This window comes from Delphinapterus leucas, chromosome 1 (genome assembly GCF_059928025.1).
Source record: "Delphinapterus leucas isolate spDelLeu-1000000601 "Yukka" chromosome 1, BTC_Dleu_Yukka2, whole genome shotgun sequence".
NCBI classification, from domain to species: domain Eukaryota; kingdom Metazoa; phylum Chordata; class Mammalia; order Artiodactyla; family Monodontidae; genus Delphinapterus; species Delphinapterus leucas.
The window spans coordinates 76,630,371-76,646,876 of NC_143129.1; the positions used below are offsets into that span (position 1 = coordinate 76,630,371).

Sequence of the window (16,506 nt, forward strand, 5' to 3'; positions counted from 1 at the left end):
CTCTTTAAAGGCTCTGTCTCCAAATATAGTCACATTGGAGTGGCTTCAACATATGAATTTTGGGAAGACACAGTTAAGTCCATAACAACTGGCATTGTTGGTAAGATTATAATACTGATATTGATGGTCAAGTATATTGTCAATACGAGTTAAAGCCTCCTCAGAATAATACTAATGGAAAGTGACCGTTATGAGGAAGAACTGGATTTATCTATCAGCTAATTTCTGTGCTAAAACATTCTGCACAAATTTATCATAACCCGGCTGGGGTTCGCTGGGGGGATGGTGTCGCGGTGCCAGGTGGAAGTGTTGTATTTTGCAGAAAGTGCTGAAATAACAGGAATTCGCTCAGAGACCATTTCTGTGCCACAAGAAATAAAAGCATTGCAGCTGTGGAATGAGATAGAAACGCGCCATCCTGGATTGGCTGACATCAGAAATCAGGTGATATTTGCTGTTCGTCAAGAATATGCCGAGCTTGGACATCAGCTCCTCCTGCTTCAATCAGGAGACGAAATTGCCATTATCCCCCCCATTAGTGGAGGATAGTGCTTTTGAGCCACCTGGGAAAGATATAAATGAAGTTGAAGAGAAATCAAAAGATATAATAAAATTCACATCTGAGCAACAGCTGGTGATTTCTCCATTCTGTGGTGCAATATCCCTATTTGTAGGAACTACAAGGAATAACTTCGAAGGGAAAAAAGTCATTAGCTTAGAGTATGAAGCATATCTACCAATGGCAGAAAATGAAGTCAGAAAAATTTGTAGTGACATTAGAAAGAAGTGGCCAGTCAAACACATAGCAGTGTTCCATCGGCTTGGCTTAGTTCCAGTGTCAGAAGCAAGCATTATCATTGCTGTGTCCTCAGCCCATAGGACTGCCTCCCTCGAAGCTGTGAGCTATGCCATTGATACTTTAAAAGCCAAGGTGCCCATATGGAAAAAGGAAATGTATGAAGAATCATCATCTTGGAAAAGAAACAAAGAATGCTTTTGGGCAACCAATGATTAAACTACTCAGGCTTCTAGAGTCTTAAAATTTAAACTTGGTAAATTCTTTGATCATGTTTTGAGTTTTCTTCCCCAGAAGATAGTTTACTGGACATAAACTCGTATGTTACACCAGTGGAACAAGAGAGAAAAAAATAAATAAATGAGTGTTTAGGATGAGGGCTTATCCGGGAACTAGAGATAGAGGAAAGAAAGGCTTTAGGGAAAAAAATGGAAGAATAATTTAAATTTAAGGAAAGATGCCTGTGGTAGACATATTATTCTATGACTAGGCTCTAACTGTAACTTGACTCACATTGAGGTGTGGCCCCTCCTCAGTGACTGTCTCAGAGGCTGCCCCCAACCCCCTACCCCTATGCCCAGTGATATCATTGGTGTCAGGGATGAGTTTTGGGAATGTAGGCAGAACTGGAAGGTGTAAAAAGTCCTTATCGGTTACTCTTGGTATGGTATATTTTTAGAATTTATATATATTTTTAAATAAGCTAAATAAACATGATTTTAAAAGTTTAAAAGCAATATCCTGTTTTTAAAAATTCAGTGATAATACCTAAGATATTTCATCATATGAAGCTTTCTAGTATTTCAGAATCAATAATCTTACCATAATACTTATTATATTTTATTAGTTATTAGTATTGTATCAATATATAAATCAGCATTAAATTGTAAAACAAGGCAGACTAGCAGCAAGGGTGCTTTGTGTTATAATGTTAGTTATAAAATTGTACCCACAACCAATTAAAAGGGGAAATTATATTATTTGGTAAAGTATTTTCAGATAGTTTTTTTTAGCTTAAGCAACATTATCATTAATAAAGTTATGTTTTCTGCAAAATCTTTATACTAAATAATGGTCCAGTTTTTGCTTGGTCGACCTATATACTGTCTTGGTAGATCTTAGTATATAAGTTCCATATAGTTCTTTTTTTTTTAATTGAAGTATTGTTGACTTATAATATTTTGTTAGTTTTATGTGTACAGCATAGTGATTTGGGGGTTTTTGCATATTATATTCCATTATAGGTTATTACAAGATTTTGGTATAATTCCCTATGCTATACAGTGGATCCTTGTTTCTTATCTGTTTTATGTATAGTGGTTCGTATCTGTTAATCCCATACTCGTAATTTGTCCTTCCCCTTCATCCTCTCCCCTTTGGTAAACATAAGTTTGTTTTCTATGTCTGTGAGTGTTTCTGTTTTGTATATAGATTCATTTGTGTTATTTTTTTAGATTCCACATATAAGTGATATCATATAGCATTTGTCTTTCTCTGTCTGACTTATTTCACTAAGCATAAGATTCCATAAATCCATCCATGTTGCTGCAAATGGAGATTTTGTTTTTTGTGTGTGGTGAGTAGTATTCCATTGTATGTGTATGTGTGTATATGTCACATCTTCTTAAGCCAGTCATCTGTTGGGTTGCTTCCCTGTCTTGGCTATTATGTAATAAATAGTGCTGCTGTGAAAAAAAAAAAAATTTATCATAAGACACAAATAGTGGTAGGCCAAGGGGGAAATGAGTAAGTAAATCAGAACAAAAATATGTTCCAGTACTATTTAGTCTCACCTACTTGGCAACCCTATATTGGTCCAACTCTCCCCCACCTTTGTACCACACTCAAACTGCCTGGCAGAATCATCAGCCTTCCTTGACAAAGCCATTATAAATTCACAATATCTAGCCTCAGCCAGTCTTTAACACCACCCAGCAATCAGCTGTTGTGCATGATAGCTATTTAAAGATAATAACATAAATTAATAATAGCTAACACTTATTGAGTGCTTGCCATGTGCCATGTACTGTCTTAATCATTCTGTTACCGAACGCAAGTCCGTGTGCCCAACGCACAGTGAGGCCAAACAATATCAAAATGGAGTTTGGAACGGAGAAAAGTTTATTGCAGGGCCATGCAAGGAGACAGGTGGCTCATGCCTTAAAAACCCCAAACATCCTGAAAACTTTCAGCAAAGGAAAATTTTATAGGAAAGGTGAGGGAGGGGAGTGGTTAGTTGTTGCAAATTCTTGGTGTCAGATCCTTTGTTCTTTTTTTTTTTTAACATCTTTATTGGAGTATAATTGCTTTACAATGGTGTGTTAGTTTCTGCTGTATAACAAAGTGAATCAGCTCTATGTATACATATATCCCCAAATCTCCTCCCTCTTGTGTCTCCCTCCCACCCTCCCTATCCCACCTCTCTAGGTGGTCACAAAGCACCGAGCTGATCTCCCAGTGCTGTGTGGCTGCTTCCCACTAGCTATCTATTTTACATTTGGTAGTGTATATAAGTCCATGCCACTCTCTTACTTCATCCCAGCTTACCCTTCCCCCCCCCCGTGTCCTCAAGTCTATTCTCTATGTCTGCGTCTTTATTCCTGTCCTGTCCCAAGGTTCTTCAGAACCATTTTTTTTCTTTTTTCTTTAGATTCCATATATATGTGTTAGCATACGGTATTTGTTTTTCTCTTTCTGACTTCACTCTGTATGACAGACTCTAGGTCCATCCACCTCACTACAAATAGTTCAATTTTGTTTCTTTTTATGGCTGAGTAATATTCCATTGTATATATGTGCCACATCTTTATCCATTCATCTGTCGATGGACATTTAGGTTGCTTCCATGTCCTGGCTATTATAAATAGAGCTGCAATGAACATTATGGTCCATGACTCTTTTTTTTTTTTTTGCAATACGCGGGCCTCTCACTGTTGTGGCCTCTTCCGTTGCAGAGCACAGGTTCCGGACGCACAGGCTCAGCGACCATGGCTCACGGGCCTAGCTGCTCCGTGGCATGTGGGATCTTCCCGGACCAGGGCACGAACCCGTGTCCCCTGCATCGGCAGGTGGACTCTCAACCACTGCACCACCAGGGAAGCCCCATGACTCTTTTTGAATTATGGTTTTCTCAGGGTATATGCCCAGCGGTGGGATTGCTGGGTCGTATGGTAGTTCTATTTTTAATATTTTAAGGAACCTCCATACTGTTCTCTATAGTGGCTGTATCAATTTATATTTCCACCAACAGTGCAAGAGGGTTCCCTTTTCTCCACACCCTCTCCAGCATTTATTGTTTGTAGATTTTTTGATGATGGCCATTCTGACTGGTGTGAGGGGATACCTCATTGTAGTTTTGATTTGCATTTCTCTAATGATTAATGACATTGAGCATTCTTTCATGTGTTTGTTGGCAATCTGTATGTCTTCTTTGGAGAAATGTCTATTTAGGTCTTCTGCTCATTTTTGGATTGGGCTGGGGTTTTTTTTGATTTTTGAGCTTCATGAGCTGCTTTTAAATTTTGGAATGAAGCAACTGACCAAAGATCCTTTGTTCTTGAGGTCAGGTCACGATGTCCCTATAAATCTCCACCAGACAAATGTTATTCTCCGTTCTGACAAGAAAGGGCAGGTCCCAAGGCACAACTTTCACCCTCCGAGTCCAGGTCCTGGCTAAGAGGAGGGGGTCCCTGCGGAGGTCAGTTACCCTGCCGGGAGCGTTGGTGCAGCACCCAGTCTGGGTCTTACCGCCAGTGCCCAGGCCCGGCTGAAGGGGCAGATCTCAGCTGGCAGCGCCCTCAGGGCCAGGTCCCCAGACCCTGCCCAGCCGTCATCACTGAGGGAGCCAGGGGCCCAGGACTCAACTGGCCTTCAGGCTCCTCAGGCCACCCAAACGGCGGGGCCGGGTCTCGAAGACAGCGACCCATGCAGACTGCCATTGCCATTAGGTTCGCAGAGGCGGGGTTGGGAGAGAGGTTCACTGTTGCCTCAAGGCCTGGGCCCAGCCAGTGGGCGGCCATGGAGAGGGCGTGAGCTCTGCAGGACACAGCCCCCAACCTGTCGCTGGGCGCCCAGCTCACCTGCCAGCCCTCCTGTCCCTGGAGGGCCCCCGGGAGAAGGCCACATCTGCCTCTTACCTCGCTCTCCGCTGGAGGACCACCACCCCGCCCTTAGCCAAGGGGGCCCTCTCACCACTGCTCTAACCTTCTGGCTCTCATCTGCTGATAATGGTTGCCTGGTAATGGCTCACAGCAACAGGCCACGTGCAAAGGGTTGCACACTGCCCAGCTCCACCCCAGGATCCCAGGCAGGCTCAGGGGCTCCGGTCTCCCCGTGGCAGGGGTGGGGTGCCTCAGGGCCTCCCGAGCGCCCGCTCTATTACAGTTCTCCACGCTTTAAATTCGCTTAATCCTCATAAACACTCTGTGAGCTAGACATCATTATCCTCATTTCACAGATTAGTAAAAGGAGACACAGAAAGACTAAATCATGTGATCAAGTCGCATAGCTGGGAAGCATCAGAGCCAGGATTCAAATCCAGGTAACTGAGCTCCAGAACCCATCTTTTTGTCACACTGCAGACTTTTTCTCATAGCCTTCCAAACTCCGTTCTACCTTATCACCCTTGGGAAATAAAAGAGCCTCCTATTTCTCAGGAAACAAAAAGAGAAGTCAGAAAGTGATGCCTTCTGCAACCATGTATTTGAAGCAACAAAGGATGAAACTTTGTTCTGTTGGCTTAGGATGTGAAAGACATATGCTTGATCTCTCCATTGAATGATAGAAGGGCCAGATGAGGTGCCACTTCCCAAAACCTCCACTCAGAAGTTTCAATTGATGCTTTATACTCTTGTAAATAACATGTCCCCCAAATTTTAAAGACAGTAAAATAGTTTCTTTGCAAAAAGAAAAACAGAAAGAAAGAAAAAAAACGATGCCTTCAAGTTCCTGTCACTTAACGTTTAACTGACCTGCATTTATTTACATCTGTTCTAACTTTCTCTTCTGTCCCCACAAAAGACACTGAGCTCCTAGAGTCTAAAGTTGGTACTTTCACCTATGCTTTAACCCCTCCTTCTCCCCCCCTTTTCAGGAACTTTACTGTCTAATGTACTTTCTCTTTCTCTGGCATATTTCGCTGAATCTGCTCCCTCCTTTCCTGTAGCCCTTAATCATTCTCGGTACTCTCCCTCTTAACGTCCCCTTAAACCCAGACCCCCAACTGTTGCCCTATTTCTCCCTCTCCCACATCACAGCCACTACTACGCTTGCTTCAAGACACTCAGCCTCCCTTCACCCTGACTCCTTAGAGCGTCATGAGGGGACCAGCGGCTGCTCCAGTGTTTGACACTGTTGACTCCCTAAAGTCTCTTTTCCCTTGGTGTCCTTGATATTATGCACCCTAGATCTCCTCATTCCCCTCTGCCATCCTCCTCAGGCTCCTTTCCTGCTGCTCTTCCTCTATCTCTAATGCTTTCCTCAAATGTTGGTGCTTCCAGTGGTTTTGTCATAGCCTCCCTTCAACTCGTTTTCATTCTCTTTCTAGGACAGCTACCCTGTGGGCTCCAAATAGCATTCACATGCTGCTAATGCCCAAGTCTATATCTCCACCCCACACCCTTTGCTTCCAACTATCGGACCCTGCATCCAACTCTCTACTAGGTATCTCCACTGGGGCTCATGTTCAACACGCCCGATGCACCATTCATTGTCTTCAACTTCCAACCTATTGCTGGGTTCCCACTCTCAGCCAATGACCCATTCCAGAAACCTGGGCCTTTTCCTTGGCTTCTTCCTCTCCCATTCCCTAGTGTAGTTGATCACGTGCCTGCCATATGTCAGGTCCTGTGCTAAGGACCTCACATGCAATGATTTTATTTTACTGTTATAACCTTCAGAGGTAAGAAAACAATAATTAAATATTAACTGTTTCTTGTCCTTATTGCTAAGGAAATCAAGGAAGATTTCCCCAAGCCATCACATTTTTCTCAGCTTCCTACCCCACCCCCTCACTTTTTGAATATCTGGAACAGTGCCCGCACCCCCCCATCCCCCCCCATCCTCACCCCTCTCTCTGGTTTCAGACCAGAGGTCATGCTCCTTGTATGTCCTCTAGAGCTCTCTCGTCACTCTATATCGCAGTGTGCCAAGTTCCTTTTTTATAACATGAAACTTGGTGAGAAAGAGGATGGATTGTTCTTCTCCCACAGGAAATGAAAGCAGAAGCAATCATTACCTCTGTAATCTGGCAATAAATGTGTGTTTTGTTTCATGGGAAAGGCTAGAGTAATTTCAGCTGGTTTACCTGGGCCTATGAAAAATATTGTAAGGTTATCTTTTCTCATACAACATATTCTCTCTCCTTCTTTTTCCTATTACCATCTTTAGCCTCATAGAAACAAAGCAGCCTCCTATTTGCCCAAATCATTAATTCAAACAGGACAAAACCGTGTCTCATATGTCACTCCCTTTAAATTTGCCCAGCTTGACCGGCAAGCTCCACCTGTAGCAGTTAGACTCCCAGAGATCAGGGGAAACTCGCAAAGCTTATCATTACTAAAACCTCAGCTTCTGAAAAGAAACACACGCACACACGCACACACACACACACACATACCAGTATACAGTCAGGCAGTTGTGTGTGAATTATAACAAAGGCTACTCCAAAAACATGCAGATTGCCATTTAAAGGAGGATTCTAAGTGTTTGAGAACATCATTATCTTCCAGATGGGAAGGGGGACAGGGTTGTCTCTCCGAATTGTGCAGTAACTGTACTGAGCTAAGACCCTTTCCCTACAGGGTCCTAGAAGCTCAACCTTGCTGGCAGGCAGGGAGCAGGTAAGAACCATTCCAGGGGACACTGAGATGCATTAACTATAGCAGGTGGTGATATTATTGTTAACTACACTACACAAAATCTGTGGGAGAAATGCCTCAAGTTGAATTAAGTATGATTCATATTTTCAATTTAGACCAAATGCTAAGGGGGATGAATCAGGTACTGCAGACCATGAAAATACCTACAAAGCCTAACGGGGCTCTATGCACTAGTGCTCTGCCCCACCCTCTAATTCATTTTGTAGAGCTTGACTAGATTAATCTCCATCTCTGAAAATCCCCTTCAAGAACCTCGATGCACTTCCCACAACCTGGTATGCAAATTTATTAATCAGGCTTTAGGAAGTGTTCCTCCCTATTGCTCTTATATCTGCAACCTTGGTAAGCTCAGTAGCTCTAGGAATTTGTATGTGTGTGTGTGTGTGTGTGTGTGTGTGTGTGTGTAAATTCCCTGGAATTTTCTATTTAGAAAAACTTACAGACAATGTCTATAATAAAGACAGGTCTTTTTCCCACTTTCGAATGTATATACCATTTTATTTCTTTTTGTTGTCATTGCACTGACTAGAACTTACAATAGAATGTTGAACAGGAGTGGTGAGAATGGCCATCCTTGTCTTATTCCCAGTATTAGGGGGAAAATATTCAGTTTTCCACCATTACACGTGATATTAACTGCATCACTGTTTTTTTTGTATATATGCTTTATTAGATCTTTTAATTTCACAGATCACTGCTCCTATATTTTTCTTCCTTCCTTCCTTCTGCTTGCTCCAGGTTTACTTTGCTCTTGGTTTACTAGATTCATAAGGTAAAATCTTAAATTATTAATTTGAAACATTTCTTTTTCTGTGATATATGCCTTTATATTGCTGCCTTAGCTTCCTCTAACAAATGTTGATAGCTGTATTTTCATTTTCATTTGATTTGTGTATTTTCTAATTTCTCTTAAGACTTCCTCTTTGACCTGTGAATTATTAAGTGTTTTGTTTAATTTCTAACTGTTAGGAGAATTTTTCTGTTATCTTTATGTTATTAAATTCTACTCTAATTATGTTATAGTCAGAGAATACACTTTATATTATTTCAAATCTTTTAAATTTGTTGAGATTTGTTTTATGACCCAGGATAGGATATATTTTGATAAATCTTCCGTGTACACTTCAAAACTGTGTAGTCTGGAGTTTCCCTGGTGGTGCAGTGGTTAAGAATCCACCTGCCAATGCAGGGGACATGGGTTTGAGCCCTGGTCCAGGAAGATCCCACGTGCCACGGAGTAACTAAGCCCATTGCACCACAACTACTGAGCCTGCAATCTAGAGCCCGAGTGCCACAACTACTGAGTCCACGCACCACATCTACTGAAGCCCATGTGCCTAGAACCCGTGCTCCACAACAAGAGAAGCCACTGCAATGAGAAGCCTGCGCGCCGCAACGAAGAGTAGCCCCTGCTCCCCGCAGCTAGACAAAGCCCATGCACGGCAACGAAGACCCAACGCAGCCAAAAATAAATTAATTAAATAAATAAATTTTTTAAATTTTGGGGTTGAATGCTCTATAAGTATCAATTAGGTCAAGTTTTTTCAAGGTCATGTTCATTTCCTCTATATTCTTGCTGATCTTCTAGCTACCAGTTCCACTACTGGGAGAGGAATTTAACAGTCTCTTATTGTAATAGTGGATTTGTCTATTTCTCCTTTCAGTTCTGTCAGTTTTTGTTTCATTTATTTTGGTGCTCTGTTGTTAGGTACATACATATTTAAGATTCTTATCTCTTCTTGGTGAATTGACCTTCATCATTATGTAACATCCCTGGTAATTTGCTTTGCTCTGAAGTCTACTTTCTCTGATATAATTGCTTGGAAAGCCATTATAGCTTTCTCTGGATTAGTGTTTGCATGGTGTGTGGTTAATTTTATGAATATCAGCATATCCCCTCAAAGTTAAAAGCAAATTTGTTTTACCTTAATGCCCTGTCATGAGGAAAGAGACACCATGCTTTCTAGGCCTTTTTGTATTTGGAGGCAAATGCATTACAACTGGGTGTACTATGTTAGTACATTTACCAAGTAATCCATAAGGCAACCACCTCTGAATGGGCCCAGAGAAAGAGAGGATTCTCTAGCTGGTACAAGCTACAATGTAAGCAGCTCTGCCATTGACCACTGTATGAAGTGATCTTGAGCCATCTAATTATTCTTTGGGGCCTGTGGAAGACCATGACAGCAGAAAGCTAAGGGAGGGTCCTCTGATATTAAGCAGAACCACATCTTCTTTGGAAAGTAACTCTCCTCTCATACAGCTTTAGACTTGATATTAAGACTCTCATAGTCTTAATACCGGACCATGGGACACCACAAATGACCATGCAACCTGAGCTGACCATCCCTAACTGGATGGATGGATTTTCAATCCATGTAATCATACAGTCAGGCATGTCCACTAGCATTTCATTATCAAGTGGAAGTTATATACAAGAGTAGGCTCAAGCAGGACCTGAAGACAAAATTACATTGCATAAGCAGTTCCCTTACAATCCCAGCACACCTCTTCCTGCTGCCAAGACCATCTCTAGCATTTGTGGAACCTGGGACAAGAGGACAAGTGAACATGCACACAGCATATGTCTACATATGGTTAATGTTAAATAAGATATGTTTGATTCTCCCACCTTGAAATATTGTCCTGTGAGCATAAATGAATGAGTAAATTCTAACAAATTACTCTGGAAGCTGGAAGCTAGAAATTAATGTTAACCCAATGGAACCACAGTTCCTTAAGAAACTAGAAACTTTCCTGGAAGGGAAAGGAGGTTTGTGGCCAACACTGGGCTAACATGGGCTTCCTACCTGTTTCAGTTGATGGAACAGAGTTTCCTGAAGACTGACTCTTGCAGCTAAGGGAACAGCCATCAGGTAGGCTGTTACCAGAAATAAGAAACATTAGCAAGAAGTGCAGTGCCTATGGCTGAAGGCATGCCACAGTGTGGCTTTGGAGGCAGAGAACTGACAGAGATTAGAGAAAGTTTGCAATATCTAGTATTATATACCATATCTGGGTTTAAAGCTGCAAAGGTCTCTTTCTCTGTGAAATCAATACCTGACAGGATTTTCACAGGTGTTTGGTAATGCTGACAGTCAGAGAGACTTGCATGTTAGGTTTCTGACCACACATCCCTCAAAGGGAAGAAGAGGCCTCTACACATGTGTTGAGGTTAGAGAGATTTATTCAGTGAGACAACACAAGTGAGGAGGGCGTTGATTGCTAGGCCATGGCATTGCCAGAGAACCTATAATGAAATCTTACACACGAGGCCTGGACTTCACCAGATGGGCCTCCAAATTATTGTTCTGGGAGAAGCAGTTTGAGGAGGGAGAAGAGATAGTGGCAATATTGTCAAATATACCAAAAGACTGGGTTGGATGGGAGACATCGGTTCAGCTTTAGGGGATCCAGAGACCAGTGGAAAGTATCTTGAGTCCCTAAAGTTAGATTTCTACAAAGCAACCTTCTGGGTAGGGGAATAAAGAGGCTCCCACCTCTAGCCACACAAGAGACCTCAGACCAAATGTGTAAGAAGCATTGTCATATATAGTGTCCACTAATTAATTTTCATGTGTGTGGTATGGTGGCAAGGAACTATCATACGTATGACCACCTGCCCTTAGTACCTAGCAGCCCTAGTGTATGTGGTGCAGATCAGGTAAATGGAAGCACTGCCTGGATCCTGGGAGGCAGAAAATCCTGCCCACTTGTTTCAGCTAAGGCAGGAAGTGGTATTTTGTTGCAGGCTGCACCAGAAGCAAACCCTACCCTGGAAGTCCAGAAATTAAGATCAAGAAATGAAAGGAATCAGAGTGATGTGTAGTTTTAGATCTACAGTTGAAACATCTTGGTAGATAAAGTATTCTGCTCCTCTTGTAAGAAGGAGGGCATCCACCAAAGGACGCTCTCTTCCAGTGAGTAGATACCAGGCTGGTCCCTGAATCTGAACAGGCAGGATATGTGGCAGATCATCTCTAAACCTGAATGTTGTCAGACTTGATCAAACAACAGTTGCATATTTGCCAGTATGAACCCCCTAAAACATCCTAATGATGCAGTGGGACCCGTGCCTGTGTTGGATAGAGAAAGCCAGATTTGATGATCTCATGTACCCAAGGAAAGGGCCAGATCCATAAAAGACCATAAAGTTCCAAATCGTTAAAAGCACCCACAGAAGAGTTCTTCCACAACCATTATAAAAAGTAAGGAGTGTGATATTACACAGGACGGAAGAGCTCAGTCCCACAAGTAACTGTTGTGATTTGTTTTCTCCTTCCCACCTTGTAGGAGAAAATTTGCAAGGAGCTGTGAATATTTTTTCTGAAAAACTGTAATGAGATGGAGAAAATTTTATTCACCACAATTCCAGGGGTTGAGGAAGGCAGCATGAGGAAGACTTGAGACAAGCAATTGGAGTGAAGAGGCTGGAACCCCCTCTGAGGGAAGAGCCACTTGTCAGGAGAACCTGACTTTGAAAGGAGACAGACAGTGAGGGGAGTGCCAACAAGAGTGTAGCTCCTTGTTGACAACCTCCAGATGTTCAGTGAAGTTATTAGGCCAGTAAGATGATTAGCTCAAGTGGATAGTTTCAGCGGAATGCAAACAGGGCAGATCTGAAACCTCAGGAGGGATTTAGTAATGGAGAAGGCCCTGGGAGGGGGCTATGAGGATGTAGAGGTCAAATATTACTGAAGACCAAGGAGGGCTTTTGAGAGTTCAGGGGTATAAAAGTGAATTTCAGGCCATGTTTAATCAAGTTGACATCTGAGTTACGTAAATGTTCATTCCAAGAGATGCTGGACCAGATGAACTTTGTATCGTTGGGTTATTCAGTGACAAGGGTGTCATTAATCAGTGGTGCATGTGGGGTTTCTATGTTGGGTAGAAGATCAAAAGGAGATCAGAAGTGTCTCCCTATTCAGGCTGGATGAGTCTGTAACACCATGAGTCAACCAGGCCTTTGGTAGGGACTGAGCTGATGTTCTTCCTCCTCTCAGACATTGCCACTCCTCCCGCCACGGGAGTAACCCCGGACAGAGACTCTCATTATGAGCCAAGTATGAGAATTGAATCAACAGCTTCCCAGAACATCCCAAACAACCACTTCTCTGTCTCTCTCCTCACCAGACCTCATGACTCATTAGCAAGCATCTCCCTTGGCCTTTTCTTCCTCGTTAGAATTTTACTGTGTCCAGAAAGAAAACCCAATTTCTCCTTCAGATGCCATGTGGCAGAACTTATCTGTACTGGCTCAATTAACTTTCTACACATCCCTAGTTCTGAACACTCTTTATAAGCCTAGTCTTGTTTTGGGTAGTTAAGAGGAGGGGGTGAAAGATGGCATGGATGGAAGAGTAATTTCTGTGGACAAACCCCTATTTGTAAAAGCCAATAAGTTAACTCGTAAAAAGATGCTCAAATTCACCAGTTATCAGGGAAATAAAAAGTGAAACAAGATACCATTTTTCATATATCAAATTGACAATCAAGATAATAATAGCCAGTATTGGCAAGGCTATGGGAAAATGGGAGCTCTCACACACTGTTTGTGGGAATGTAAACAAGCGCAGCCTTTTGGGGAAGAAATTTGACAGATGAGTACTGTAAATGTACAGTACACTTTGATCTCGAAATTCCACTTCTAGGGAAAAATCTTAACAGGAGCAAAGCCATATAAGTGCTCAAAGAATCATGTTTAAGGGTGTTACGGATGAAACAGCTAGTTGCCTACCTATTCGCTATCCTTTCTAACTATATATTCGGTGGTAGTGATGTGCTAACTAAAAATTGACACTTCAGAGACTCCTTTGTAAGACAGAGAAAGGCAATGAAATGTAAGCAGAAGTAATTGGATGGGACTTGAGGAAAAACCTTCTCAGATTTCTCCTCTTTTCTTCTTTCTAGTGTCTGGAACTTGGACATAATGGTTAGAGTTCCAGCAGACATTCTGTGACCTTAAGGATGGAAGCCACACACCAAGGAACAGAAAAATATAAGAAGCCTGGGAATTTGATGCTTCATAGAATTACCATTGCTGCTCTGCACTGCTTCCTACAGATTTTTCCTGAACACAGGAGAAAAACAAGCCCACAATTTATTTACCATTATTTACCATTACTATTCACCATGATTAGATCTCTCTCACTAGCAGCCAAATGTATTTCTAACACATAAGTTTGCTGTTAACACTGTCTTAAAATAGAGGGAATAATGTAAGCAGTAGAAATGCCCCTCGCTTCCACTTTCCTGGTTTTCTAGATCGAATTCCAGTCTCAGTATATGAGAATACTGACACTGAACCTCTTTTATTCTTAAAGCAACTTGAGCTTGGCCTGCACTTCAAGCTGCTAGAGAACGAAACTTGTAATGCAAATATTTTTAAATTTGTGGAAAAGAAGACATAAATTAAACAAGATTCAATAGCTATATAAGCTGTATATAAAACCCCAAATTATATCAGAAAAACTAAGAATTGGGAGAAAGAGAGGAAACATACTCAATTTTCATTGAACATGGGGAAGGAAATAACACTCTATGCATATCATTGATGATGAGGAAAAATAGGTTCAAACTCATTTTTATCCATTTATAGAAAACCACTAGCAAAATTGAAAACAGGATGTTTATCATCAAAATCATTAGAAAGTAGGGCTTCCCTGGTGGCACAGTGGTTGAGAGTCCGCCTGCTGATGCAGGGGACACGGGTTCGTGCCCCGGTCCGGGAAGATCCCACATGCCGCGGAGCGGCTGGGCTCGTGAGCTATGGTCGCTGAGCCTGTGCGTTCGGAGCCTGTGCTCTGCAACAGGAGAGGCCACAACAGTGAGAGGCCCGCGTACCGCCAAAAAAAAAAAAAAAATAAACCATTAGAAAGTAGAGAAGGTAAAGAAATAGAATCTAGGGACTTCCCTGGTGGTCCAGTGGTTAGGACTCTGCGCTTCCACGCAGGGAGCACAGTTCAATCCCTGGGCAGGGAAGTTCTGCATGCCACACGGTGTGGCCAAAAAAAAGAAAAAAGAAATAGAGTCTATATTGTGGTCTACAAACTTTATGGTAGGGTTGTGAAAAATAAGTTAAAATCTTGTAAGCAGGCAATCCCACCATATGTGTATATATATATATATATATATATATATATTTTTTTTTTTTTTTTTCCAGTATGTGGGCCTCTCACTGTTGTGGCCTCTCCCGCTGCGGAGCACAGGCTCCGGATGCGCAGGCTCAGTGGCCATGGCTCACGGGCCCAGCCGCTCCACCGCATGTGGGATCTTCCCGGACCGGGGCACGAACCCGTGTCCCCTGCATCGGCAGGTGGACTCTCAACCACCGCACCACCAGGGAAGCCCTGTATATTTATTAATTGTGAATTGCATGTTTAAAATCAGACACCAAAAATTAAAATCTATAAAAATATGAGATATCCATATCCATGAAATAAACAGTATTTTAATACTGGCTGTTCATGATGGTTCATACAACATTAGCTAATACCTCAAGGCTCAATATGCATTTAGAGTAAGGTTTATCATTAACAGTAGTGGAGGCAAATCCATATTTCATAGGGTATTCTTGATTTTTTGTGAGTTTGAATTTTTAACTCAAAAATTAAAGCTAGGGACATTTCGACTACTTACATTATTCTTCTAGTTTAAAGCAATGTGACAACAAACATTTGTGTCTGTTAGAAATACACTAGGCAGCTAGTAAGAGAGATCTAATCATGGTGACCTAAACAGCTTTGAATTTGGGGTGAGTTTCTTGTCCAGTTTAATTGGGTCATCAGTTTTGCCTCATAAATGTGCTGACAAAGAACTTAATCAGGTGTAGGAGAGGGTCAGTTCTGTCTTTTTCTTGTTCTTTGCCTTACATGTGTTCTCTCCGGAGAACTTTTTAAACAACTTGACCACTCTGTGCTGGTTAATTCAGTGATGCCTATGCCGCCTAGAAAGCGATCATCTGAAACTGACCCAACAAATGAGAGTGCCACTCTCAACCTTGGCCTTGGGACTTCACACTTTCTCTTGGGGTGATTCATTCACACAGGACTGACAAACAGACCAAGACAGGGTGCCAGGGAAATTTTATTACACATTATGCGTGGGACATTTTTTCTTATCTTAAAAAAATATATAGACATTCTTCTTATACTTCAGTGGATCATCTCATGTAGCACACTTTGAAGACCACTACTTTATCTAAAAAGTTAACCTTTTTTTCATTTTATTTTAAAATGCACAGAAAAACATACCCAGAGGAACTATACAAAAGTGCTTATGATTGGAGTTTCCCTCGTGGCGCAGTGGTTGAGAGTCCGCCTGCCGACTCAGGGGACACGGGTTCGTGCCCCGGTCCGGGAGGATCCCACATGCCATGGAGCGGCTGGGCCCGTGAGCCATGGCTGCTGAGCCTGCACGTCCGGAGCCTGTGCTCCGCAACGGGAGAGGCCACAACAGTGAGAGGCCCGCATACCGCAAAAAAAAAAAAAGTACTTATGATCAATTAAAAAATGGGCAGAGGAACTGAATACACATTTTCTAAAGAAGACATACAAATGGCCAACAGGTACATGAAAGATGCTCAACATCCTTAATCATCAGGGCAATGTAATCAAAATTACAATGAGATATCATCTCACACCTGTTAGAATGGCTGTTGTCAAAAAGACAAGAGACAAGTATTGACGAGGCCGTGGGGGAAAGGAAACCCTTGTCCACCGCTAGTGAGGATGTAAATTGGTACAGCCGCTATGGAAGTATAGCGGTTCCTCAAAATATTTAAAATCGAACTACTATATGATCAGCAATTCCACTTCTGGGTATACATCTGAA

General features: G+C 42.1%; 1 protein-coding gene across 2 annotated transcripts; it reads left to right on the plus strand.

Moving 5' to 3' along the window:
* Positions 1-264: 264 nt before the first annotated feature.
* LOC111167063 (molybdopterin synthase sulfur carrier subunit) lies at positions 265-1,868 on the plus strand. 2 transcript variants are annotated; one of them, XM_089913331.1, is made up of 2 exons: positions 265-426; positions 560-1,868. In XM_089913331.1, the coding sequence occupies exons 1-2, from the start codon at positions 283-285 to the stop codon at positions 1,013-1,015; spliced, it is 600 nt and encodes a 199-aa protein (XP_089769457.1). In that variant the 5' UTR covers positions 265-282; the 3' UTR covers positions 1,016-1,868. The 2 variants fall into 2 exon arrangements, with proteins under 2 accessions (XP_089769457.1, XP_022415168.1); XM_022559460.2 differs by having other exon boundaries at positions 265-624.
* Positions 1,869-16,506: the final 14,638 nt, after the last annotated feature.

Coding starts and splice junctions, on each gene's coding strand:
- LOC111167063 (XM_089913331.1), top strand. CDS start 283: ATGGTGTCGCGGTGCCAGGTGGAAGTGTTGTATTTTGCAGAAAGTGCT. Junction 427..559: donor AAACGCGCCATCCTGGATTG/GCTGACATCAGA, acceptor AGTGCTTTTGAG/CCACCTGGGAAAGATATAAA.